We start from the raw sequence: 26,664 nt of genomic DNA, 5'->3' as shown, positions 1-26,664 counted from the left end.
TGGGCTTGCATATGGCACAGGCTCCTTGGAGCTGGCATGAGCCCAGAGCAATGACACAGCTGTGAACGGGAGGGGGTGTCCCAGGCCATCAGCCGGGCAAGGCTGGACGCCAGCACCACGGCCACTGCTGTCCTTCATCTGCAGCACTCCTGCCACAGCATCCAGTCCCGGCCCTGCCAGAAGCCCTCCGACTGCGGCGGCTGCCTGGGGCTCTACACCTGCAAGCTGCCCACTGGCACCTGCGACCTGAAAGCTGTCTCCAGGCAGAGAGGTAGGTTGCCTGGCCGCTGCCGCCACAGACCCCCACGCACAGCTACTTGCAAGCACAGCCCTTCAGCCACACCCCTCCAAATCCTGTGCAGAGCTTGGTCTCTGGAGGGCTGTGCCTGTCCTGCTGGCACTGGCCACGCTCAGTAGTGAAGAGGTAACTGTACAGTGAATGGGACATCCCCATACATTTCTCTAAGAGCTGGGGTTTGTCCAGCACCCTGACCTCTCACAGGACTCTCTGACAGCTCACACAGGGAAGCCAAGGATGGGTACAGGGCTTGGGAGCCAGCAAGTTCAGCTCTCCCAGGCATTCTGCAGAGCTGCAGAATGTGTGTGAGCTGCTTAGTTAACCAGGGAGCAGCAGGGAGCAGACATCCCAGCTTTTAACATTTAACCTGGCAGAGCAAGTGTCCCAGCTCTCCAGTACCCTTCAGTAAATCTGTACTGCCCCCAGACTGGCCTCTGGCCTCAGCACAGGATCAGCACAGGTTAGGAGTTGGAAGGGACCTCCAAAGGTCACCGAGCCCAACCCCCCCACCACCACACAGACTCATGGAAGAGAAACTTAAACCAAGGTTCCTGAACACAGAGACACCAGCTCTAGTGTGGGAAAACTCTGGCTGTGGGATGCAGAGGTGAGCACAGAGTGCTGGGTATGTACCCTGTGTGTGCTGTGTAGGACATACCCAGCTTATGCACCCAGTTCAGTCTTCTCTGGGCATCTGCTATTGGCAGCCTCCATGGGAGGCACTGGGCTCTGTGGGCCCCTGGTCAGATCCAGAACAACCAGCCTTACAGCTCTTCCTCACAGGTGGGTTCCTCCAAAGCATCCAGCACCCTGAAGGACGCAGGATCCTGCTCATCCCATAGCAACATGGCTCAGCACAGGTGCAGAGCATGTCCTGCAGCTGGAGACCAGCACTCTGTCCCAGTTTCGTTTCCAGTCCTTTAATGACACAGCTGTAAATGTTTTTCATTGCACTTCCCACGCTGCTGCTTTTCAGCACTTCCCTTGGACTTTGTACACTGCCACTGAATGGTAGGAGTTGGAAGTGACCTCTGGAGACCATCTCGTCCAAGCTCCCTGTTAAAGCAGTTTCACCTACAGCAGGTTGCTCAGGAACACATTAAAGTGGGTTTTGAACACGTGCCAGAGGAGACTCCACAACCTCTGCAGGCAGCCTGCTCCAGTGCTTTGTCACCCTCGTGGTTTTTCTGTATGTTCAGCTGGAACTTCCTCTGTTCCAGTTTGTGCCCATTGAGCCTTGTCCTTTCCGTGGGCACCGCTGAAAGGCTCAATTCCTGCTTTCCCGAGAGCTGCCAATGAAAGCACTGAGTGGCCGCAGAGTGCTGGCAGAACAGAACCTTCCTGGAGTCCTCAGATGAGACAAACGGGGCTATTTCACAACCCATCTTAATCTGAGCTGGTTGGATGTTGCAGTAAAAGCTGCCAGTGTGTTGGCACACTTGCATGCTGAGCTAAGGAGCCTGCTGGCATCAGGCTTCCCAGGAAAGCCACCTAGCCCTTTACCACAGCTCCTGCCAAAGAAGGTGGAGTCCCATGCTCATGGAAATGTCACTTAAGAAGGGGAACATGGAGTCCCCAGAAAGAGTCTTGCACCAGGGCGAGCATGACCACATGGTACACCTGCTTCTGGAGCCACAAGATCAGCTTTCTGGCATCCCAGAGAGCCTTGCAGGTGTCCTGGTTGCCTCTGCATGTGTGTGCTCACAGATTCACAGTTTGCATTGGCTTGGAAGGGACCTTGAGAGACATCTTGTCCAACCCCACTGCAGCAAGCAGGGTCATCTCCAACTAGATCAGGCTGCCCAGGGCCATATCAAGTCTGATCTTGAATGTCTCCAGGGATGGGGCCTCAACCACACCCCCATGCAACCTGTTCCAGTATTTCATCCTCCTCATTGTGAAAAACTTCCTCCTAATGTCCAACCTGAATCACAGAATGGGTTAGGTTGTGTCCCAGCTTTGCAAAACCTCATTTTGCTGCCATTAAAACCACTTTTAAATAAAAGAGAACCAAAACACAGCATTTGAGTCACTTTGAACTCCACTGCAGTTTCCTTTGGTGGACCACTATTGCATCTTGTGACAGACTGGACTTCAGTGCCAGTTTTCAGCTGGGTGCTCGCACATGAGGAGTAGTTCTTCACCTCTCATGCCTGCTCACCCCTGTGGGAGCCTGACACCAGGCTTCTGTGACCCTCTATCACCTCTTCACTGCCCACAGGCCCTGTGCCTGGCTTGGCACTACTGCTGTCTGGCATTTATGGTGCTCACCACAGAACCATAGAGGGGTTGGGGTAGGAAGGCATCTCTTGAGGTCATTCTCCTGCTCAAGCAAGGCCACCTAGAGCCCTTTGCCCAGCTTATCTGGTCACCAGAGAGCGGCACATGTCACAGACATAAGCTGGGAGCCAGCAAAGCAGAGTCTTTCCAAGCCCTCACCTCTCCACCCACCAGCTGCCTGCTCCTGCCACCACCCATCACAGCCCATTTCCTCTGTCCTGAAGTGTAAGAAACTTTGGAAATTCAGGCTTCAGACTGACAGAGCAGCACTGGACCCACAGCTCCCCCCATCACCAAGTGGTGATCAGCAATGCCCCCTTGCCTGGGAAAGCCCACTGACCACAGGGGCACCCAGGCCACTTTCAAAACCTGGCCCTGTGTAGCCCAGAGTGGCACAGCTGCCCACAGCAGCTCTCGCCCCAGGAGCTGGGGGAAGACATTTCCCTCTGGGCCATAATAGAGGTGCCCTCTAGCTTCCACTTCAAAAAGGAGACCCAAGGATGCTCCAACTGCTCTTCACTCTGCCCTCACACAGGGTGCAAGGCAAACAGCTGGAAAAAAGCCTTCAACTGCTCTTCAGGTTCCCTGCACCTTCTTGACACCTCCTCACCTCTCCTCCCCACTGAAGCAGAGAGAGAAGAGGCAAGCAGGTCCTACCTCCTCCCCACCAGGAACTCAGAAGGCAGCAAGGTAGTCCCTGCCCAGTTCCCACCCTACTCCCTGGCAGCCACACCTGAAGTGGAAGAGGAAAGCCCATCTGACCTTTGGGGACTCTCAGGTGAGATCTTGAAGGTGAGCTCCACTTTGGGCTACCCCTGCAAGTGGTCAAGTGAGGGAATGAGGCCACCTGGGCTGTGAGGCTTATAGAGAAGCCAAGGCCTTGGCCAAACCAAGGGCACAGCTGCTGCTAGTTCTCCTTTCCGGCTCTTGTTTGGTGTCAGGGGGGCCAATGGGCAGACACAGCTTGTCTCTTTCCCCAGAACATCAAGCATCCACATGCCTTTTACACCACTCACTTTTAATTACACTGCATAAGGAAAGGCCTCTTCTCATTCCAGGACCCCCTGGCACAGCCACCTGGGGAGCTGGCTGGCTCATCAAGTCCTTGATAGGTTTAGTGGTTCCCCCTTCTCCCTTGCTTGGAAGCTCCTCCTGGCCAGTTCACATCATCCTTGCAGTCCTCAGCATCCTTGCTTTGCAGAGACCTGTTTCCATACGCCCCTGTTGCTCCCCTCCTCCATGCCTGCTCAGTCCCATGGGTGTCCTGCTTTGGCCTCCTGCAGCACCAGGCAGAGAGAGGAGGCAGGGCAAGAGTCATGGGTTAATAACTGCTCTAACCCCAACATAAATAGAAAAATACAACAAACCAAAGGATTGCCTAGCTAAGAGATCTGGTCCACTGGGATGCCTGCCACGTGCTAGTGCAGAGCTCAGGGAGTGCTTGGTCCAGTGCATGGTACTGCAGATATCCAGAAGCCTGCCCCGGCAGCCCCGCAGCCATCACATCGTCCTGCGGCACCACACGCCCGTGTGAGCACGGCCTGGCAGGGGCCAGCTCACACAAGGCTGCTGGATCCTGGGAGCAGGCTGAATGGGAATGGTTGACAACATTTATTGCTGTGACATGGTTAAGCCATTCTTTTCCATGAATGAGGATGTGCTTCACTCTTACTTTTTGTGGAGGAATTTCATTTTGCTACCTGGAAAGATGGAGAAAGGAAAATGACCTTCCCACAGTGACAGGTAAAACAAGCTCCACTCCTCACCAGCACCACTGCCTGGGCAAACCTATGCAGAGAATCACGCCTGCTGCCAGTCCTGGGTCCTTATCCACAGCCTCCTGCCCTGCAAAGCTGGAAGTCAGTGCTTGCAGAGCAGGCCATAGCTCTGCCCACCCCCTGGGAGCAGCACTGCAGGACCCTACAAGACCCCATGCACACCCTCCAGAGCCCAATTGCCCAGCAGGCCTTGAAGGTGAATTAAACTTACCTGGTCAGAGCATGTGTGGGTGAGAGGCAGGGCAGACCATGCTGCTCTTAAATGGCCAAGAAGAGACACAAGAGCCAGGGATAAAATTTATCAGAAAATCAAACTCTCTTAGCCATGATGTCCAGTGACTTATTGAGGACTTCTAACCTCAGCCTGGAGCTCCTGTTCAGCTTCTCTTACAGTGGATACACTTGGGTGATTCCCTCCACTGATCCCTAAGGGCAAACCTGAAGGCCATGAAGACCCTGCCACTGCCCCCATGAAGAACTGCATCCATCACCCCTGAGTCATTGGTTGCTTCATTGCCTCTTCAAACTTATGTGTATCCTTCAGAAGACACAGACTAAACTCATGGCCCAAACTATGGCTCTTCTGTGAAAACTATCCAACTGTGGTTCCAAACCTGAAGACAACAAGGAGCCCAAGACTCCCGAGAAGCCAAAGGTTTTGCTGGTTCCTTACCTAGGCCTTTCAGGAATCTGTTAACTCCACTCTGCTCCCCACTGGGAAGTGTTTCCAGGTACTCCTGAGCCCGTACCTCAAACAGACCTGCAGAAAGAAAGAAATCAACAACAAATTTTGCTTCCCTATAAAAACCAGTAAGGATGCTCATCTGAAGTCACTCTGTCCTGGCTTACTCTTGCACCCAAGAGGGAACAACTCACCACACCTCCTCCACCAGGTGATCCCCTATGTGGGGACAGGAACTTTGGTCTATGTCTGTAGGGCAAAGAAGCCCTGGTACCACCACGTGGGAGAGGGATGTGAGGGGCTGCAAGAATAAATGTTCCAGCAGTACAGCTTTTTGTGATGGTCCTAATGGGAATCCAGCGAGGAATGGAAGAGGCACACACAGAGAGGACACTGCTTATGTCCCTTACTGCAGCGGTGAGAACTGTCTGTAACCCCAGCCTCAGCAAGAAACTGCCAGCCACAGAAACCTTTTGTGCCCCAGCAGCTGGTGCCTATGCACTGTGCAAACATTGCCTCACCACACTGCTGCAAGGTGATACACCCAGCTGGGAAGATAAGGAAGCAGGGACAAAAAGCCCCCAGATGACTCCCTGAAGGCAACCAAAGGGTGTCAAAACAAACCATCAACCTTCACTGCCACCTCCCTCCCAGTGCCCCTGCAAAGACACCGCAACCTCTCACCACGGTGCGAGATGGAACTGCTGGCTGGTGTGCATCTCCAGGTGCAGTTCCCACGCCTGCAGAGCCCCGGCCGAGCCCCTCACCTCTGACTCCCTGCTTCCGCAGCTCCCGCTCCTGAATGAAGCCCCCGAACATCTGCGTCTCCATGAAGACCTCCAGGAAGCGCCGGAGGCTCTTGGAGGAGACGGACTTGCGGAAAGCCTCGCGCTGCAGGGTCCGCTCCTCTCGCTCCGTGGGGACCAGGAAGAGGGAGTAGTGACCCACAATCTCCACGAAGAAACGGACAAAGGCCTCAGACACCACCTCATTCAAAGGGCTGGTCTCTTCAGAAGGAAACAAAACGGCAGCGGTTGTAGTCAAGATGTTCATCCAGTCTGAGTAGAAACAGCTGCTCAAGAGGCACAGCATCCTAGGAAGTGCTTGTCATGGAAGAGGACTGGGCTGCTACTAATTTCAAAGTCACCAAGCATTGTCTTGGCTCCCCTGCAACCAGCAGATGCCCATAGAACCCTCCAAAGAGCTGCCTCAGCCCAGCCACCTGTGAGCCACACAGCTGCCCCCAACACTGCCGCTCTGCATATGGACTGTCCCCCAGAGGAGCCTGCATCACTCACAAGGCCAAGAGCAGACAGAGGCTTGTGGGACCCACCAAGAGGAGTACAGGTGTTCCCTGGAGCCATAAGGGAAGGATGGACAGAGGCAGGAAGGGGTAAGTACTGCTTCTCTTCACACAAAGAGAATTGTCTCCAGTGCAATGAAATATTCAAGGCAGCTTCAACCAAGAATCCTGACCTACCTCCAGTTTCTGTGGTGTTAATTCAAGACAAGCCTAGTTCTCCCCTAAGAAGCGACAGGAGGAAAAGGAGCAGGAAAAGACGTGGTTTTAGGCTGAAAGGCCCTGTGCTTTACCCTGCTTGCCATTGACAGGGCCCTCCTCCGTGTCGCTCGCCAGCTCGTTCCTCTGCTCCAAAATGTGCTCTAGGGCAGCCTGCAGCTTGCGGGGCAGGATAGAGTCCTCATCTTCCATCTGTAAGACAGAGACACCCCCTCAGAGCCTGGAGCAGGGACGTTGGCTGGCCCCCACCCTCCTCCTCACCAGCTCCTATCCCATCCTCAGCACAGCAGGGGGAGCACTAAAAACGAACGGTGAGGAGAGGGAGAGGGAGAAGGTGTAATATGCTTGGCACGTTCCCAGCACCTCCCAGTGCAGGACTATCAAGAGGCACACGAGGAAGGAGAGGGTGTCTTTTCCCAAATACTCCCCTACTCTGGAAGAATTTTGCATGTCCAGCTCAAGAGGCTGCTGGTCAGGGCTCACCTGTGGCCCTGCTGTCTGCCGGCAAGCACTGCCACCACCACAAAGAGGCTGTGTCTGAACAATGCTGGCATGCAGCCAGGTGAACACAACCCCCTGCTTACCTCTGCTCAGGCACCGATCCTGTTACAGAGGCCTAACAAGTTCCTGTAGAGCAATGAAGCCACGGAATTGCCAGTGACTATGTAAGCTCCTATTGGCCTTGGCTGAGACAGCCTGATTTAGCTTAAACCTTCAAAGGAGAGGTGCAAGGTAAACCCTAGCCCTGCAGTTAAGGCAGCTTGGAAGCAAGAACTCCACTGAAGGAGTGGCCTTCATCCACATGCTACTCTGTGCAGCAGGTGGTGTCCTTGTCCCATCCGATCCATGTGACCTGAGGCAGGGACCAATGCAGCCAGCACTGCTCAGCAATCTGCCAAAGAGCTCTGGGACAAAACTATCTTTCCAGGACAGCATTATGTTCACTTATCTCTACTTTTCCCTTCAATATTCCACTCCTCCACAACAAATGGAAGTAAAGATCAGCATGCAGTCTCATCTGCAGAGCAACATACAGGCTCTCATGTGCAGTCTTCCTACTTGTGACCCATCTAGTGCATGGACTGGAGAACCACAAGCTCCTTGGGCAGGAAGGATTTGAAGACTTCCTGAAGACCCACTCAGGGCTGGGTATGCAACACAAGATGGACTGACAGACACAGGCAGGAAGAGTCCACATTCATTCCCATCAGACAGTGCTTGAGCTGAGGCTTTCCAGCTCTGTCCTCAGCCCCACTGCATGCCACTGAAGGACTCACAGTGCCACCATTTCCCCTCTTTAAAAAAATGCAGAGTGATAATGCACAAAGATTTAGTCCTCAACAGCTGTGGTTTGGGATGCTGACATGTAGACAGCAACCCTGTAACACTCTTAACCACAAATCCTGCCTCAGTTTGTGTGGGCAGCCAGTAATCCATTCAGCCAGGGAGGTCAGCAAACACAGAGGGAGGTGAAGTGTGGGGGAAAGAGGGAGAGAAGATGAAGGGTACGAAATAGCTTTGCTCACCTGCCTCAGAAACCGGTTATTTACAAGGTCAACAATGAGGACCTAAGAATGAAAGAACAGGAATAAAAAGGGAAAGTCTTTATTTCCATCACCAGAGTTTATCTTAATCTCTAACAGCTCTGGAGGAAATGCTTCGGCCCTGGCCCTGGCCCTGCTCCTCCCACCCACCCCTACAGCTGGACCAGGCAGCCAGCGTAAGCCAAGAGCGGTGTCCTTGTTGCGGCTTTCTAGCAACACTGCCACAAGCCACAGAACAGCTTGGACAGCAGAACCCTGTGCTCCAAGCCCAGCCCACTGCTCCTCACCACCATGTCTGAGTCAGAGCTCCACCTTTTCTCCCTGTTATGCTGCACCACTGTCCCCTGGGTCAGCAGGAAGGGAAATGCTTCCTGACTATATTCAGCCTCGCTGTGTTCACCCTGATGTTCCATGAATCCATTTCTTAACTATTTTTGCTTTCATTAGGCACCTTTGCTAATTATGAGGACAGCTACCCTGGCCAATTTGTAGCAATGAACTTCAAGCCTGGTGGACTTTGTGTTTAGCCCATCACTATGCAGAAACCAACAGAAACTCTAATAAAATCATCTCCTACCCACAGTAACCCCATGGTGGGAGATCCCAACTCCCTGCCTTCCCAAGCTGCAGACGAGGCAGAGTGCAGACCTCTGCCTCCCCAGGGGACGTCCACCTCCTCCCACGCCCCATGCTTGCAAGAACCAAAGGACAAGAGCTCAGCTCTTTCACACTGCCAGCTGCCAAGGCAGGCTCTCCAGAGCAGCCTTTCTGGGACTGAAGACAACTCAGCCCTCTGAAAACAACTGAGAGGAAGGCTGTGGTGTGGGTGCATGGCTCACCTCCTCCACTGGGAGCTCCTTCAGACGGGGCAGGGAGCTGGAGAGCAGGCCAATGAGGAAGGGCGTGGGTGAGCACACGATGTCAATCATGGAAGGTGGCAGCACAGGGATGTAGGTGTGCTGCCAGGTAAAGGGGTACAGCAGGGCCACCGTGGCATGGCAACACTTGGAGAGAGTGCTGGAAAATGAAACACAAGCAAGGGCAGTGTCTGGTCAGTTAGATGAGTGGTGCTTCTTAGAAACCAGGGCTCTTTCAACTGGTCCCTGATCAATCTCTGCAGTTACTAGGGGCTTCCCCATATTTCTGACCCCATTTTTCAGCTTCAGGAGCAATGACTTGAGGTAGGAACCCAGGTTGTAAAAAAAGATCTTGGCCCACACAGGTGACAGGAGATGAGTCCCACGGAATCCCGCATCTACTACACTGCAGGGCTCTGATGGGCAACATCAGAGAGAGAGGGCGATCTTCCATACCACTGCCTTTCATTAGAGAAATGCTCTCCCAGAGTATGCCTCTGTGGCTGGTCCCATGGGAAAACCACAGGTCTGAATGCATAGAGGCTATACTCTCCAGCACAGACAGCACACAGCCCTGGGGTGCAGAAAATGGCTCCACCACTCTTGTGCTGCACTGTGGCCCACTTCCCTGCTGGCCATACTCTTGGCCTTGTCAATGCAGCTGGATGGCCTGCTTAGACCCTTTTGCAAAGCTGTGGGCACAACCTGCAGCCATAAGGTCCCTAGGTGTTCCTGCAGGTCATTCCAGCCATGACTCACCCCTGCCCCTGTGCAGCATGCAAGCTTTGTCTTTGGGCAGCCTGTAGAGGAGTAATCACTGGCCTTTCTTTTGGTCTCAATCCTACTGCTAGCCAGAGCACGCAGAGAGGAGGAAGGCAGTAGTCCCCAGCCAAGGCTATCCAGGCACTTCACAGCTTTTGGAGCTTGCCTGGGAGAGTACAATCCCAGGAGTGGAGCACTCAACAGTCATGTATAGGAAGGTGTTTCCTCACAGGACAGCTGCCTTCCTACTTGACCCTTCAAAAGCCACCAGCAGCTCAGCTGTAAGCACCTTTGCAGGCAACTTCCAAGAGGGTCCATCCAGAAACCCCAAGAGCTCTCTGGCAGGAGGCAGGCAGGGTCTGCAGTCAGAGACGGCAGAGCTCACCGCAGGGCACCAGTTACTCATCCATTTTGGGTCTGGAAGCATTTGTATGCATTCAGGGAGGGGGATGGCTCCCCACTCTAAACCCTGTATGAAACGTCATTTTGGTTTTCTAGCATCCAGGTCTTGAAAGGATGGGAGGAGGGGGCAGACTGGTGTGGCTGGGAAGAGTCCTGTCGCTGAGGAAGGATGCCCAGCTGGCTCCTGTTAAACTCCACAGGGGAATTTGCACTCAGCAACCCGCATCTGGCAGTTTATTGTTGACTTGAGAGGGAAGGGGTGTGCTGGGTGTGGACTTTAGCTTGCTCAGAAAAGCAAAGCCTGCTTTGCCTCCCCCTCACTCCAGCTAAGTCTGGAGGATTTGAATCCCTGTGCTGTAGCAATACTAAGACACGCTGAGCAGTGGTGTGGCTGGGCTACAGCTGGCTGGCTTTCATCAGATAAGTTCAGTTTAGCAGAACACAGTTGTGATTGCTGGGACATCAGTGTGACTGCATGAAGTAATCAGGCAGCACAGATCACTAAACACGTGATGCTCTTTGGACATAAGCAAATCCCACGGCAGAGGCTCAAATCTGCTTAGCATGAGAATTTTATCTCTGACTGCAACAGGTAGGGAATGGTTGCTTGGGAGGGATACATGGGATGTGTGCTGAGAAAGCCTTTTCACAAGGTGGGGAGAGTTTCCTCTCCCTGCACTCCCAGATGTGGACCCTTCCAAGGCTGTATCACAGACTGGTAGCTTTAAGCCTTAAAATGGGAAAAATATCTTAGTTCCCCATCCTTGTTTTGGAAGGTCTTAGAGAGCATCCCCCTCCCTTCTCTGTGTTCATTCCTGCTAGCTGGCCCTTTGCTCCTGCTCTCAAGCTGTGATGGCCTCATCAGCAAGCCCATGTCTCACTGTGGATACCACACAAGCAAAGCAGATAATAAATCTGAGAGAGGCAAAATTAAAACAATGAGAAAACACAGAGCTACTAAGAAACAGGAACACAAAACCCCCAGCCAGCCAAAGAAACCAAAACTAAAACCCAACCAAACAAAAATCACAATCAGAACCAACCCCCCCAACACAACAGAAAAAAAGAACAGTATCAGAGTAGATTATTTTTCTTGTATCTTCCATACAAGTTAATCTTGAAAGGAAGCAGAGCCTCCAGTACTGTAGGATATATTTTCTACCCAATTTCTGACTGATAAAAGTCACAGCAGCAGCAGCAGCATGATCACCATGAAAGCTGAAAGAACTCCTCTTTTCACCACTTGTGTGCAGCACTCTGGCATTGATATTAGACCAAATCTTTGACCTTGAAAGTACATCCAACTTTCCTGCCTAAAGGTGGGAACTGGTTTTATAGACAGACCTTAAAAATCAACAGAAAGAGCTCTGTAATTCCACGTAGCTCTAGAGAGGAACAGTGAGCAGATGAACTACAGGGTTATTTATGGTATGGTGAGATATTACAGCATGCTGTCTCCTGCTATATTTATGGTGGCCTGTTCTTCCCTCAAGCCTGCTCTCAAGTCCCAGCGAGTACACATGGTACGTGAGAGATTAAGTGGGAGGAAAGATGGCTGAGGTCGAGCTGGTGGAAGTCACAGCGAGAGCTGTGTAAGTCAGGAATCATGCAGCATGCAGTGGAAAGTACAGATAGCTTCCCCTTCCACCTTTCTGTCTGTGAATGCCTTGTCACCTCCAGGGTGAATCCCAGTGATCCCTGCTCTGAAATACTTCTCCAAGTGGAAGATATTTTCAGGGAACAATACTGATATGGTTGAGGTTTGTTACCCCTCCTTTGAAGGCAGAGCAGTTCAGAGATGGACACAGAAAAGGTAGCGTTGAGGTGTCTCATCAGACTCGCTCTGCAGACAGTCTAAGGGAACTGCAGCTTGCCAGGAGATCAGCAGAACCTTGGTCCTTTGGAATGAATCAAGTGTAACCTTCCTCCTCCTCCTGCATACAGCACTGCAGTGAGCACTAAGGGACTGCTGACACCACACCTACTAAGCCTTGCAAAAGAGTCCAGTATGATAAATTCCTTTTATGCCATCAGTGTGACCTTGCGCTCTTCAGCTGGCACTGCGAGGGCAGAGCGTGCAAACTGCACCTCAGTCCTAACAGAGCAGGCACCTGTCTGTGTGGAAGGTGAACATGGCCACTGAAGCTGTGGCCACTGCTCAAGCTTGATGCCCCTTTCTGAGATGTGCACAGAAACAATCACAGATGATGTGCACAACACAACTAAACCAGTTTAATGCACTCTCAGAGCACTAGCTCAGAGCTGGTCAGCCCTTCGAGGGCTCTTAAACAGGCAGCTAATGCCTTTGAGTAGCCACAGCCAAGATCCCTGCTGAAATCCTGATATCCCAGGGCACATGCACCACAACCATGAAAACTGCTGCCACTGGAATGATACTGAGCAAGGGTACTGTTTTTTGCTTAGTGCACTCCAGATGCCACCAGCAACAGAGAGATCTACCCAAAGTCCATGCAGTGTGCTCTGGGGAATGCCATGCACCTTCCCCTCAGAAGTTCACATGCCCAGTGTTCAGATGGGACACATCACTTTTCAAGGCCTTTGGTTCCAACAGTAATCCTTAAAATACTGCAGGTCTTTAAAGGACACTTTCAAGACCTAGGCATATTTTCACAGGTTCATTCAGCCTCGTGTAGGGAACATGGCTGAGTTGCATGTCTGACTGCACTTGCACAGAAGCTTGCAGCACAGACTAAGGTATCACTAGTGTAGAGGTTAAAAGCCTGGTACACACAAAAACCATCTGTGTCAAATTCCTCCCTACAGTCCTGTCTTGGATATAGACTGACACACAGATCTCTGGTTGAGCACCCCCTTAGTCAGGAAACTGACATTGCAGTAATTTATGACATTTGTTTGCTCAAACTGCAGGCTTTCCTACCAAAGAGCATCCTATGCAAAAACCTACCACACAGCACCACTATATGAAGCTGCTGGGTCTTGGTAACCATCTTGAGCAGAGATGGCCATTACAGAATCTGAACATAATAGCTGAAAACACTTAGAAACTCTTCTTCCTCTCCTGTGAAAACTTGCTCCAAGACTAGATTGCCAAGATGTCTTTTTAGAGCAAGTCAATTTACAGCACCACCTAAGGAAAGCTACTGGCTGCTCAGACAGCTGTTGGCTTTTTTCCTCCCAAACTTGAGACTGACTACAGAGTTTCCAGCTTTCTGCTCCTAAGGCAAGCACCTATGCTAAAAAGCTCCTCAAGCTCAACCCTCTTTGGGTTTAGGATACTGTGTGATTCCTGAAAAACACTAGTGCATCAATCAGACTTTTGGAGTTTAATGTCAGGAAGCCCTTTGTTCCCTGCACTAACCAAAATAGCCCTGAGGTGCTGAGGTGGACAAGAAGCTCAACATGAGCTCTCAATATGCACTTGCAGCCCGCAAAGCCAATCAGATCCTGGGCTGCATCAGGAGAAGTGTGGCCAGCAGGTTGAGGGAGGTGATCCTCCCCCTCTACTCAGCCCTGGTGAGACCCCACCTGGAGTACTGTGTCCAGTTCTGGAGCCCCTATTACAAGAGGGATGTGGAGGTGCTGGAACATGTCCAGAGAAGGGCCACAAGGACGATCAGAGGGCTGGAGCACCTCTCCTATGAGGACAGACTGAAGGAGTTGGGGCTGTTCAGTCTGCAGAAGAGAAGGCTCCCAGGTGACCTAATTGTGGCCTTCCAGTATCTGAAGGGGGCCTACAGGAAGGCTGGGGAAGGACTTCTCAGGATCTCAGGTAGTGATAGGACGAGGGGGAATGGAATGAAGCTGGAGGTGAGGAGATTCAGGCTGGATGTGAGGAGGAGGTTCTTCACCATGAGAGTGGTGAGACCCTGGAATGGGTTGTCCAGGGAGGTGGTCAAAGCCCTGTCCCTGGAGGTGTTTAAGAGCAGGCTGGATGAGGCTCTGTCCAGCCTGATCTAGTGTGGGGTGTCCCTGCCCATGGCAGGGGGGTTGGAACTAGCTGATCCTTGTGGTCCCTTCCAACCCTGAATGATACTATGATACTATGAAATCATGCTGGCATTTGGCACTTTAAGATACTTTGATTATGCCTTGGGTTTGGTGGGGGGTGTTGGTTGGTTGTTTTGTGTTTTTTTCTCTTTACAAGCTCTGCTACAGTAGGATTCATTTTACAAACACCTTTGGATTTCTGACACTGTCACATCTGGATTTTCTTATGCTGGATTGCAGAGCTGGTTGACAACATTTAATAGGCACAGGAGCTTCTAAATGCTGCCCCATGACTTCATGCAGCATTGCTGCAAATCCCACCAGGATGATGCCAGGTTCCACCAGCTGTGGGGACCATCGCTGCCTCCCACAAAGATGCTCTGAAGAAACAGTGTTATCTGACATCCAAACTCCATCCTTGGTTTTTTCTCCCTAACCACAACACAGAAAAGGAGAAACTGGGGAGGCTGGGATTCACAGTCCCAGAGTTGGTTTTGTAGCACACAGAAAGGACTTCTTTTTGATGATTAATTACCTTTTAACTGGGGATGACCACATTTAAAGTGTCTCCTCTCATTCTTTCAGATCTGCCTTTGATAACAATGACCACTTTTTGTTGTTGACACAGCTGTGGTTTCTGGCAGGGACAGAGGCAATTGCTCAAGTTAGATCCACAACAGGCTTTTGAGGAGATGTGGAAAAAGGGGGCCTTGACTTTAAGCCTCTGTAAGTCTTCCTGATTTAAAAAGCCCTCTGAATCTAACACATCTTCCCCTCAGGCCAGTAAAAATGGCCCAGTTCTAGGTATCTGCAGGATGCCTTCACAAAAGGTTGGTCTACAGTGCCTTGAACTGTGTACCAGGCAGCATCACTTGTAAACAAAAGCAGCTCTCCCATTGAAGCGCCTAACCCGTGCCACAGCCTCCACTGCTCCAGGACTAAGTTCCAAGTGCAGGAGCAAACAAAAGCTAGGGAAGATTACACAAACCAACGTAGTTAAAAAAAGTCCTTTCCTGGGTTGCAAGGCAATGTCTACTCAAGTTTCCATAGCAATAGAGGGAGGAAAAAAAGTCCTCCCCAAAACTAATAAACCAAATTCTTTCCTTTTCCGCTGCCAAGCTTTGGATTGACGCGTCTTTAAAAACCACTCAGTCTTCATTCGGAAGATGGAACAGACAAAGCACTTCACTTGCTCCACACTTGTTAGATGCATTTTTTGGCTCAGCTTGAAAACATTTCACAGCTCACACAGTATTTGGCAAGAAACCTTTCAGCTTTCTTTCCCACAGACTGATTTTGTAGCAATTAGAAGCTGTAAATAAATTGCATTCATCATGTTCTCCGTCACTCACGCACAGGCACAACTCTACAGACAGTTATGGATGGTGCCCGCACACAAAACTGCGGAGATGAATGACAACTGGACTTGATCGTGCATCTTCCACCATGTCACCTGCACTCTCCCTGTTAAGCCATCTCAGCTGGATTACTTCAAGCATTCCTAACCTCTGAGCAGTTTCCAACAGCTGCTTTCATAATTTTTTTTCTTTTCTTAAGCTATTGCCAGAAAGGGTTTCTTTCCTTGCCTCTGACATTGGCATTTTCACCCCTGAAGTAAATGCTACTTCGTAATCATCGAGTTCAATGTGTTCCTGTCCCGGGAAAGGTATGATTTGGACAAAAAGATTCTGTATCTACATTAAGACCAACTTTCAAAACATGGAATTTCCACCAACAAGCAGAAGACACTGTATGAAAGGCTCACCAACCCACTGCACTCAAGTCACAGTATCACAGTATAACTAAGGTTGGAAGAGACCTCGAGGATCACTGAGTCCAACCTATCAACACAGACCCCATGACTAGACCATGGCACCAAGTGCCACGTCCAATCCCCTCTTGAACACCTCCAGGAACAGGGATTCCACCACCTCTCTGGGCAGCACATTCCAATGATGAATGACTCGCTCGGTGAAGAACTTTCTCCTCACCTCGAGTCTAAACCTCCCCTGGCGAAGCTTGAGACTGTGTCCCCTTGTTCTGGTGCTGGTTGCCTGGGAGAAGAGACCAACCCCTTCCCGGCTACCACCACCCTTCAGGTAGTTGTAGAGGGCAATGAGGTCACCCCTGAGCCTCCTCTTCTCCAGGCTAAACAATCCCAGCTCCCTCAGCCTCTCCTCATAGGGCTTGTGTTCAAGGCCTCTCACCAGCCTTGTTGCCCTTCACAGGACTGTCACAGGACTGGATTAAAATACTACACTTTACTTAATTGTGAGGCTTATTTTCTCTGTTCTCTGTCCCTCAAGCCTTTACAGTCTTTTGGGGCAATTTCAGTTTTTTTCTCTATACAAAAAAAGAGAGACAGAAAAACCTCCTGTTTTGTTACAGGAAAATAAAAAGACTCCCCTGAAATTGCACAGAACAAGGTTTCCTCCGGAACATCAAGTATTAGAATTGGTGTAGGGAGCTGGCAAACTTATGGTAAATAGCTGAATCTGAGCCCTGTGGCCTAACAGCCCCTGGATCTTTAAAACATGACAATACTTTGTTGTTGTTTTCTCTCTCTCTCCCTGTTTTTGTATTTCTTTTTCCCCACAGAAGAAAGCTGTTTGTGGTATACTTAGGGATAGAATAGAATATAGAATAAACCAGGTTGGAAGAGACCTTCAAGATCATTGCGTCCAACCCATCAACCAATCCAACCCACCTCAACAACTAACCCATGGCACCAAGCACCCCATCAAGTCTCCTCCTGAACACCTCCAATGATGGTGACTCCACCACCTCCCCGGGCAGCCCATTCCAACGGGCAATCACTCTCTCTGTATAGAACTTCTTCCTAACATCCAACCTAAACCTCCCCTGGTGCAGCCTGAGACTGTGTCCTCTTCTTCTGGTACTGGCTGCCTGGGAGAAGAGACCATCATCTGCCTCTCTACAACCTCCCTTCAGGTAGTTGTAGAGAGTAATAAGGTCACCCCTGAGTCTCCTCTTCTCCAGGCTTCTATAAACTATGATTCTATAGCTCTCTCCCATTCTCTTTTACAGGCCTGGGCAGCTGGAATCATTCCTAAGGACCCTGGATATACAAGCGAAAGATACAAGGGGAAAAACAACCCAAAACTCATGGGAGTGGTTTGAACTAGAGATACTCTGTATCACACCCAGTGCTCACAAAACACAGTGGTGTGCCATGGTAGGGTAAGATCCTGTCAATAAAGGTTCATTCTAAAGTGACTCCTTAGTCAAAAATTCCATGCCCTTCATTGTTACCACCCAGCCCTCACACAGAGGCTGCAATGTCATTTGTGTCCTTAACAGATTTTTTCTCAGCATGTAAAATTTGTCCTACAGAGGAGGAGAAAAAAACACTTTGAAAACAAAGCCTGTCATCATAAATTATCACAAAGTAACATGTGTTATGTAGAAAGCTACTGCTGATGAACCCTCCCATTTTCAAGGCAAGTCTGAATGGTCTGCATGAGATCATAGAATTGTAGATTCATTTTGCTGGAAAAGATCTTTAAGATATCAAGTCCAGCCATCAACCTCGCACTACCAGGTCTCCTGGTAAATGTGTGGCTTCGAGTATCCAGAGAACTAAGTACCTACCCACAGAATGCATCAATGGTTACAAAGAGGCAAATCTTCCCGTCTCTGATCCAAGGCAACTGCCAAAAACTGCAAGCAGCCAGCGCTGCCTGGATACTACAGCTTCCCTGTCTCCAGTTTTCTTATGCCTGTGATGAGACTGCCTGAGCTCTGCCCTCAGAGCCCTGGATCCCTGCAGGATGGATTTTTCCCTACACTTAGCTGTAGAAAGGGCCTCCCCATTCTTTGCCCCAGCATTCGGTCCCAGAGCTGCAGCCTGCTGCCTGGAAGTTGTGAAAACAGACAGCTTAGGGGCATTGTACACTCCTGAAACCTGAGCATGCTTCCAAGTGTCATTACTCATCCAGGCAGCTTTTCTTTCCCCAGCCTTGGCTAACTCTCCTCCCTGAATCCTCAAGTGGTTCAAGGGCTGGAGAACTGCCAGGCACCAGCTGCACAAGATCTTAAAGAAACCTGGGCCCATTTTCATAATTGAGGAGAGCAACAAACAAACATACAGAAATTAAGAAAACTAAGCAGATTCAGGATAGAAGGCCAAAATCCTCTGCCTCATTTCCCCTCACTGCATCCTTTTACTTTCATCTGCCACAAGAAAAAAACAGTCTTCAGAAACCAATATTAAAATACAAACTGAAGATTTTGTCACATCAAGGAACAACCTAGAAGGGAAGGTGATCTCTGCCTGAGGCTTGATCCCTGGAAACTTCAGCATCAGTGGAGAACACTGCAGCATCAAGGAGCAAAAGAAGGGGTATGCTCTGACTGTCTGAATGAAAGGAAATTTGGTTCTCCTTGGGGATGAGAAGCTGCACACTTTTTGCAAGCTGCAAAGTGAAGTATGGTGCGTGGCCTGAGTTCCCCACTCCTGGGATGTATGGCTCTACTCACATCAGATATGAAGATGGAAAAGACCAGAGAAGAGAAAAAAAACAAGAGAGCAGAGAGATCAGGCACTGCAGCCCTCTCAGCCTCCCTTCCTTGGCAGGATTTTGTTTAAGGAAACACAAGAGGGTACCTGAGCTTGTCTGCAATAAAGATCACCCTCCTTTCCAGAAGCAGGGAGGCAAAGACTCTGCTCAGGTGCCGCACACTGAGAGATGTGAACAAGGACTCAAAATCAACATGCTCAAGTCTGGAGTCGAGAGGCCGCCGCAGCTCAATGACCTGTCGAAAAGAAATAGACCACAGGTCAGCTCTTGGTGTCCACCCATACTGTGGCAAGCAAGGACCCAACAGGTACATTCACAGCTAACCAGCTTTACTGACAGTGCTGACAAATGCCACACAGTCCTGAACCCTCAAACACAGCCTTTCCAAAGGCCTCCTACAAATCCTTCCTCCACATGAAGACGATCCAGAGCCCACTCCAATGGGCACAGCATGAGACCAACCACAAGTCCTCCCCAGTGGAGTGAGGGCAGGGAACTCTTCATGAGAAGGGAAACTCACTTGTATCCAGCTAGGAGTGGTTCCCAGCCTGTCAGGCATTCAAGCAGCAGAATGGCATGGAGCTTTTCAAATCTGCACTCCTATTTTTACTGTTACACTTTATTACTATTTTAAATGCATGAACCTGGATGCCTAACCTACTGACTACACAGTTTTTATACCACTTACAGAAAAAAAAAGCAGCCTGTGGGCATTTTCCTTTGTTTATAGCTACTTAAAATCCTGTCACAGCACCTTAGCACTTTCATACTCCTTATTGTAGACAGATGCTTATTGAAATTGTTCTTGAAAGCCTCCAACACCAGATAGTTCATAACTCCCACAATAAAATTACTCTTGCTTTGAACTACTCTGACCAGCACCAAGCCTGCAGCTGAAATATCTCAGAGGCAAATTACTTCAACTACTTGTTGTCTTACTCTCAGTATACACTCAGAGTAATTGGTCACCCTCCTCTCTGTGGGAGGACATATATTGGAAGGTTATTGTTATGTTTCCTCCTTTGTCTTCTATCTTAAACAAACAAATTTCTCAAGCCTTTTCTGCATTTTCTAAACCACTTAGTAAGTGGAACTACTTTTCTGGGGCATTTTCCTAGTGTTTGGGGTTTTTTTCCACCAGTGCTGGAAAGCAGAAATTTTGCTTTTATTTATTATTCATCCCATCACTTTCTTTCACATTGTAGGAGTCTGTCTAGATAATATCATACTCTTACTTCTGCTCACTTATTGCCCATGCTTCTAGATCCTCTCCTGAAGCACTGCTGCTCACTCAGTTACTTCCATGTTGTATTAAACTATTCATTTCTTCTTGCCAGCATTTAGTGCTTGTCTATATAGAATTTCAGACCAAACCTTCAATTTACCAAGGTCATTTTGAATTTTAATCCCTCACTCTGTAAAGTGCTGGAAACACATGCCAATTTTGTCATCCAGCCATTGTGTAAACGTGGGGATTGTGCCATCAGCCAGATAATTAATGAAAATTAAGGATCCTAGAAACAAATCAGCCAAAACATTCTCACAGCCTGACAGCACACCACTGGGCCTCCACTCCTTTGCACATTTTTAACCTGCTATGCATGTTATGCAAAGCTCTGCAGTAATTTCATTTGGTTTGGACTGTTTTCAGTTTGGTTGAGAAGAATGGCATCAAGTAGTGCTATGCCAAAAGCCCTCAGATACAACCTCTGTCAGATCAAACACTTTCCTCTCAAAGGTTCAAGGCATACCACACAAAACAAGACTACCTTCAAATTTGGCTCCATTCACCCTCCCACAATCCTTCAATACTATGCCCAAAATCTCTGCCACGTTAAAACCCTCCCAATGTCCTTGTACCACACTGTGGGAGATGCAACACCTACCCTCACTTCCGTGCTGTGAAAATGCCCTTCTGAAAGGCTCCAACATTGCCCATTGTGATTTCAGGTGCTTTCTGACCAGGACCCCGTGCCTTGTTCCACATGAACAGTGGTTCTGTATTAAGGATGCTGGAGCCATGCTAGGTGTCCTACCTTTGGGAAGTGTGGGGGGGCCTTGAGTAGATCCAAGTTCATGTGCTATGCAGCATGAGGTCCACCAGTCTGTGCCACCCGGCCTCAAGGCAAATGCCCTGTTTCATTTTGCCATATTAACACAGCTAATGTGTCCTCACCTTCATCTTTACCATATGATTTCCCCCTTTCATGCTCACTGGAGAAGTCTGTATGCCATCCCCTTTGGGTCCCTTGTTCTACTCATGAGCTTCCCCTGCTCCACAGCTGCCATGTAATATATTCTTGAGGATCCCAAATGCTATGTCCCAGTTTCAATTTCCAGTCTTGCACTACTTGCTGGCCTAAGTCTCCCTCTCTCTAGAGTGATGTCTTTACCTCTGTTCCGGAGCCTGGCAAGAAGTTCTTGACTGTAATTGTCCGGCCCAAAGCAGGGAAAGGTGCCTCCATGACACTCCTCATAAGAGGCTGCACCAAGGCTGGGGAAATGCCCCGTCTCTTTTCAACCTCATCCAAGATCTGAAATAAAGGCATGGAGATGTAAAGACATGAAAATCAGGAGGAGGAGGGAGGTTAACAGCTGGGCTAAACACACCAGCATCTACATTCTCTCCTTAGCAAAGCATCCACATGGAGCTTTGAATCATAGGGAAGAAGGTAAAAAAGTGCAACTGAGGACTCTTAATTTCCTTCAGTGAGAGAAACCCAGCTCCAGTGATGTCACTGGAAAGCTTACAACTTGCAACTTCCCACTATATTCAGAGTCAGGATTCCAGCTTTCAGCCTCAGTGCTTGTGTTCTGGAAGTTCTGCTGAAGAAAGCAAGCAACATCTAACAACGTACTTTCCTTTTTAACTGTGTTTTTGCTAGGTTGTGGAGCTGGCATGCTTGTCAGCACTGTTTTAGGCCCTTTTCTTCAACCAACAGCTTCCTTGGTCCCCATTCTTCTGGTGTGGACTTCATTTTCAGGTCCTTCTGGGCCTACAGAACAAGTTCTTTCTCTCTCCTCACTCACCTTAGAGAAGAGATTGAAGCATCCAAGGCGGCTCACAATGCAGTAAACTTCTGGAAGACGTTTCCCTTTCCCACTGGGCTTTCAAGACAAATGCAAATACACACACAAAAAACCAACAAGAAAATATCAGTTATAACTCCTGCAAAGATAATGTCTGGTCTCCTAGCTCAGCATCTCGGTGGCTGGCTCAGAAGCTGGCAGACATTTGACAGCATGCTGCTGATGACAGTATCTTCAGTCTGGCTCAAACCCTGGTATACCAGAAACAGTGGGAAGAAATGGGTCTATCCACAGTATGATTACAATCTTCCTAAGTCAGATGACTACAGCAGGGCAAACTTCTCTATAGAGACAGCTCTGAGCCTATAGGACCAGCAAAGACTTAGACAACTGTTTATCAGCTATCTAAACCTGAGGAAGATAAACTCATGTCTTCAGGTTAGTAGTGAAACAACAGTCCATGGCCATAATGTTCAGTTTAAAAGAGCTATAACTGGAGTGGATGAAGGGTACTCAGAGATGGACTTTGGCAATGAGCAGAGCAGAAGAAAGCAAAGCTGCTCTGCTGCCACTCTTGCTTTCCACACTGCAAGAGAGGAACAGCAGCTTTCCACCTTCCAGAACAAGTGGCAGTAACACCAACCCCACAGAAAGCTGCATCTCTAGGAAAAGAAAAAGACAGAGGGATAATTACCAGCAGCCTCCTACAGTATCCAAATCGTCTGCTTCCATCTTCGCCCGTCAGGACAAATGAAAATGTCTCACTGCAGAGAGGAACGAAAGTGACAACATACACATCACCCACACTAACGGTCTCTGGCATACAAACCAAATAAGCCCACAATATTTTTGCATCTCTAATACACTCCTCTCAGGGGTATGCGCAATTTGCTACTGCAATAAGCTCTGATGCTTAATTAGGTTGATGCATGAAATCTGTTTCCCATGAATCAGGATACAAAGTACAGTACCTACCTGGCAAACTGATGGATGGGGGCCCAGTCCTTTGCATCAGGGAAGCAAAACTGGGGAATAGCTTTCAACTGATCTTCTGCCTCACGCATGAATTTGAAGGAGCGCTCAAGCTAGCAGAACAGAGAGCAGGAATGTTTTCAATTAGTCATGTGGGGATGGAACGACTTCAAATATTTTTCCTGTGACAAATGAAGAGGTGATGACAGAGGCTAACCTTCTGCCTGGAAGATATTAAAATCTCTGTGATTTTGGCTCACCTAATCTTTAGAAATCTTCAAGTAACTCTGTGCCCCCAATTCTACCAAGCCCTGCATCTGTAGCCATTTGCCCCTCTTATATTGTGCCTCTAAGCTGAGGCAGGTCTACCAGCAAGCAGAGAGAGAAGTCTAAGGGGAGAAACGGTTACATCCCATTTACAAACACACAGTCACACTGTTTCTTTCCCATTTTGAGTCAGATTTCCCTTCCCTGGGCCTTCCCTCTAAGTCACTTGTCTTGTTCCAGGTGTCGGTTTTCTTTAAAGAGAAAAGGGGGAGAAAGGGAACAGCTACAGAAAAGCCATAGCCAAATGCAGGGAAAGATGTGAATCACTTAATCTTTTAACAGTGAGGCACACCACAACAGTTCTTGGGGGGTGACTGCATCCCCTCTCTCTTCAGTCCCTCTGAACACAGCAGAGGGGTTATGGATATAACATGTGGTCAACACAGAAGCTGTGGCTTCTCCAGCTGCACAAGTACACCATGCAATCTGACACATGTCAGCCAGGCCTTCCCAACAGGCACCGCACCTTCAAGGGGAACTGCTGGGTAACCTCAGGGACGTAAGCAGCCCCAGCCTGCTTCTTGTGCAGTGACACCACAACGAAGTACTCAAACAGCTGCCTCTCTTGATACTCGATTAGATCCCGTTCCAAGGTTTGGTACCGCGGGGTTTGCTTCAGGCGAGATTTCACATGCACCAGGCGCTGGCTGTGTGCTACGAGGAAAAGGATTAGAGATTGTGACCTTGTCTAACTCATTGCAGAAAGCACCAACAGCACTTTGCAGAGACTTAGAGATAAACCCAAAACCACCCCACTGCATTTATTTTGTCAATGGCTCAGTAAGAGGTGGGAACCATTTGGAAGCTGTACTATAAATATTGACAGAGATGGGATATAATATTGTGAGTGCCATCACCCTGAAGAGCTTTGGCAACACGATTTCATGGATAGCTTTTACAGCTGAACACAACCCAAACTGAGACACAGTGTAACAGAAAATGGCTGGGCATTTATGCATCTTTTGAAGTCAGCACAGTGAAGTGACTGATCATCTCTGTTCAGAGCAGGCTGCGGGTAACAATCCCTGCAGTTTTACAAGACCAGCACTTGGGTCAGGCTAGCGCTCTGCTGGCTGAGTAACACTGAGGACTCCCAGCTTCAGTAATGCAGGCTGGGCTGCAGGCCAACTACAAAAAAAAAACCCATGAAAAGAGTTGCAAATGAAAAAGGCTGGCTCATGTCAGCCCTTCCTGTGCCTAAAACCAGTCGCTCAGGACCACGTTTCTACAAGTTCACCCAAGACAATGGGAAAACAAGAAAAACTGCCAAGCAAGCTGTAACTGCAACACACATGAGCTGTGGGATGATAAACATTCCAGCATGGAAAGTAATGAAAAGCTGCCTGCTGAGAAGAGACCAAATGAGACTCCTCAAGACCACCCCCCTGCTTTGTTTTACAGTCACATCCTGAATTAAATCTCCATGATGTCTCCTTTACCTCTACCACAAAAGAAAGAAAGAAAGAGAGAAAGAATTGACCACAAGCAGAGAGTACAGCACATTCTCACAACTGTGCTTTTGGTGAATGTGGGTGGCATCACAATGTTTTGACAGGAAAAAACAATCACAGGGATACTGCAGGAACTCCAAATACAGAAGATGCCTGCTTGGGAGGAAGGGCTTCCTGAGAGATGGTATAGACTTTAGAACAGATACTTGACCTTTTGTCTGGTAAGGCTGTGCCACTCATGGACTAGTCCAGACAATACAATTTAAAGCAATCTTGAGGTGGCTCTTAAATCAGAGAGTGTAACAGACCCCGGACAGTTAAGACCCTGGGAAGAGCGCTTAGACTCCTTTCTCTCATCACCTATTATGCTATTTGCTCCAAGGCTGTAATTGTCCAAAAGTTCTCAGCAGTTGTTTATCTTCTGCCAGGGCCTTCAAAAGGAGCAGTGTCACAGCAATGCTGAGTGCTTCTGAAAAGCTCACTCAAGCTCTGCACTGTTTATATTCTGTGCACTGTACTGAAGACATCAGGACTGTACTGCTGTTGGCAGGGCAGACCTGCTTTCTGAAGTCACTCTTCTCAAGGGTCAGCACTTTATGGCTCTGACATGCAGCCTGATGATCACTGCCTGATGATTTACCATATCTCAGATGATGGTAAGCAGATTTACCATATCTCAGTGACTTGGTAAGCAGAGGTAACCAGCTGGTGTGTTTGGTCTGTTAAGTGAAACGAAATCAAAAGTCCCAGATAAACCAGATTTGCTAAACCCTCTCACTCTCCTATTTAAAAATAGGAAAGCTGACAGTTCAAGAAGGCATAAACCAAAATACAGGTGTAGCTAGAACAAACAGCCAGTGCCAGAGGTCCTGTTCACACTTATGCAGACCTACACATTCACTCAGATTCAGTTATAGATCTGGATGCTGTTCAGAGTCCAGTGCTGTTGGATTTGAGGTGACTTCACATGAGTTACATCATCCCCTCTACAGTTACAGTGATGCTACAAAGAAACACCAATGCAGATGCACCCAATTCACTATAGCAACCAGTAACAGACAGGAGTCCTCCTGGCAACATCTACACTGTCTTTCTCAGCTACATCTGAACAGGGATTGTATTTCACAATGCTGTGTTTCAAGACAGTTGTGGAGGCAATTTCTGCACAATCTGGATGTAACTCTTCTCTCTCTGTCTCCAGCCTAGCCTGTCAAAAGGTAGGCAGTGACAGCAGTTTTTGGCTTGATCTTGTTAAGCCCTAGCAGTGTAGAAAAGAAATGAGCTCCTTCTCCAAAAGTGGAACACAGAGGAGATCTTGACCCAGGATCTCGAAGCAGTTGATCAGGAGCCATTTACTCCATCCTACATTTGCCTTACCTTTCAGTTTCTCTTCAGTATCACTGTCTGATTCACTGTTTTCATCTGTAACTAGGAAAAAACAAAAGGGGAAGATGAATTAAGTCTATTTATAGCTGTTCATTTCTTATCACAAGAAAGCCAGCCTCAGCAATTTCAAAGGGAAGACATCCCTAGAACCTTGTTCTTTTCAAGGGTGCACATACCCATAGACATTTAACTTACCAACCTCAGTATCTTCCTGTTCATTCAATGAATAATGAACCCCATCCAAACAACAAAATCAATTCTACACAGCCAAAAGCACTGCATAACAAATAAAATGCCAGAGCAGCGTTTTATCCAAGCCTGTATAAGCACAACACCAAGGCAAAAGTACCAATTAATAAGCAGTAGCACGTGGCACAAACAATAAAACCCAAGCAAATGAACAAAAAAGACCAATTGCCAGACTGAGTTGGACTGTTTGTATGGTCCAACAGACTGCTTCTGTCAAGGATGCCTTCTTTGGGCCCCAGAGCATGGCGTAAAATTATGTAGTGACAAGTATCTGAAGGGGGCCTACAGGAAGGCTGGGGAAGAACTTCTCAGGATCTCAGGTAGTGATAGGACTAGGGGGAATGGAATGAAGCTGGAGGTGGGGAGATTCAGGCTAGATGTGAGGAGGAGGTTCTTCACCATGAGAGTGGTGAAACCCTGGAATGGGTTGTCCAGGGAGGTGGTCGAGGCCCCGTCCCTGGAGGTGTTTAAGAGCAGGCTGGATGAGGCTCTGTCCAGGCTGATCTAGTGTGGGGTGTCCCTGCCCATGGCAAGGGGGGTTGGAACTAGATGATCCTTGTGGTCCCTTCCAACCCTGAATGATACTATGAAGTATGGGATGTACGAACCTCTGAAGG

At 48.9% G+C, this 26,664-nt stretch overlaps 1 protein-coding gene across 2 annotated transcripts in view; it reads right to left on the bottom strand.

The window, feature by feature from the left end:
* Positions 1-3,551: 3,551 nt before the first annotated feature.
* DENND2A (DENN domain containing 2A) overlaps positions 3,552-26,664 on the bottom strand; it is a 56,542-nt gene continuing 33,429 nt past the window's right edge. The window contains exons 9-21 of one of the 2 annotated variants that reach the window (XM_068142198.1): positions 25,790-25,840; positions 23,428-23,615; positions 22,638-22,747; positions 22,357-22,426; positions 21,663-21,740; positions 21,026-21,166; positions 18,719-18,867; positions 8,941-9,118; positions 8,084-8,125; positions 6,632-6,749; positions 5,806-6,045; positions 5,030-5,116; positions 3,552-4,278 (exon numbers count right to left, since the gene is read on the bottom strand). In XM_068142198.1, the coding sequence (XP_067998299.1) occupies positions 4,247-4,278; positions 5,030-5,116; positions 5,806-6,045; positions 6,632-6,749; positions 8,084-8,125; positions 8,941-9,118; positions 18,719-18,867; positions 21,026-21,166; positions 21,663-21,740; positions 22,357-22,426; positions 22,638-22,747; positions 23,428-23,615; positions 25,790-25,840 (1,484 nt within the window). In that variant the 3' untranslated portion in view covers positions 3,552-4,246. The remainder of the gene's footprint in view (positions 4,279-5,029; positions 5,117-5,805; positions 6,046-6,631; positions 6,750-8,083; positions 8,126-8,940; positions 9,119-18,718; positions 18,868-21,025; positions 21,167-21,662; positions 21,741-22,356; positions 22,427-22,637; positions 22,748-23,427; positions 23,616-25,789; positions 25,841-26,664) is intronic. The other variant, XM_068142197.1, reaches the window with a different exon arrangement.

This window comes from Melanerpes formicivorus, unplaced genomic scaffold, assembly GCF_026170545.1.
Source record: "Melanerpes formicivorus ecotype bairdi unplaced genomic scaffold, bMelFor1.0.p_v2 SCAF_8, whole genome shotgun sequence".
Classification (NCBI taxonomy): Eukaryota; Metazoa; Chordata; class Aves; order Piciformes; family Picidae; genus Melanerpes; species Melanerpes formicivorus.
Note: the sequence above shows the minus strand (reverse complement) of the source record. Positions and strands in the feature narration are given on the sequence as shown.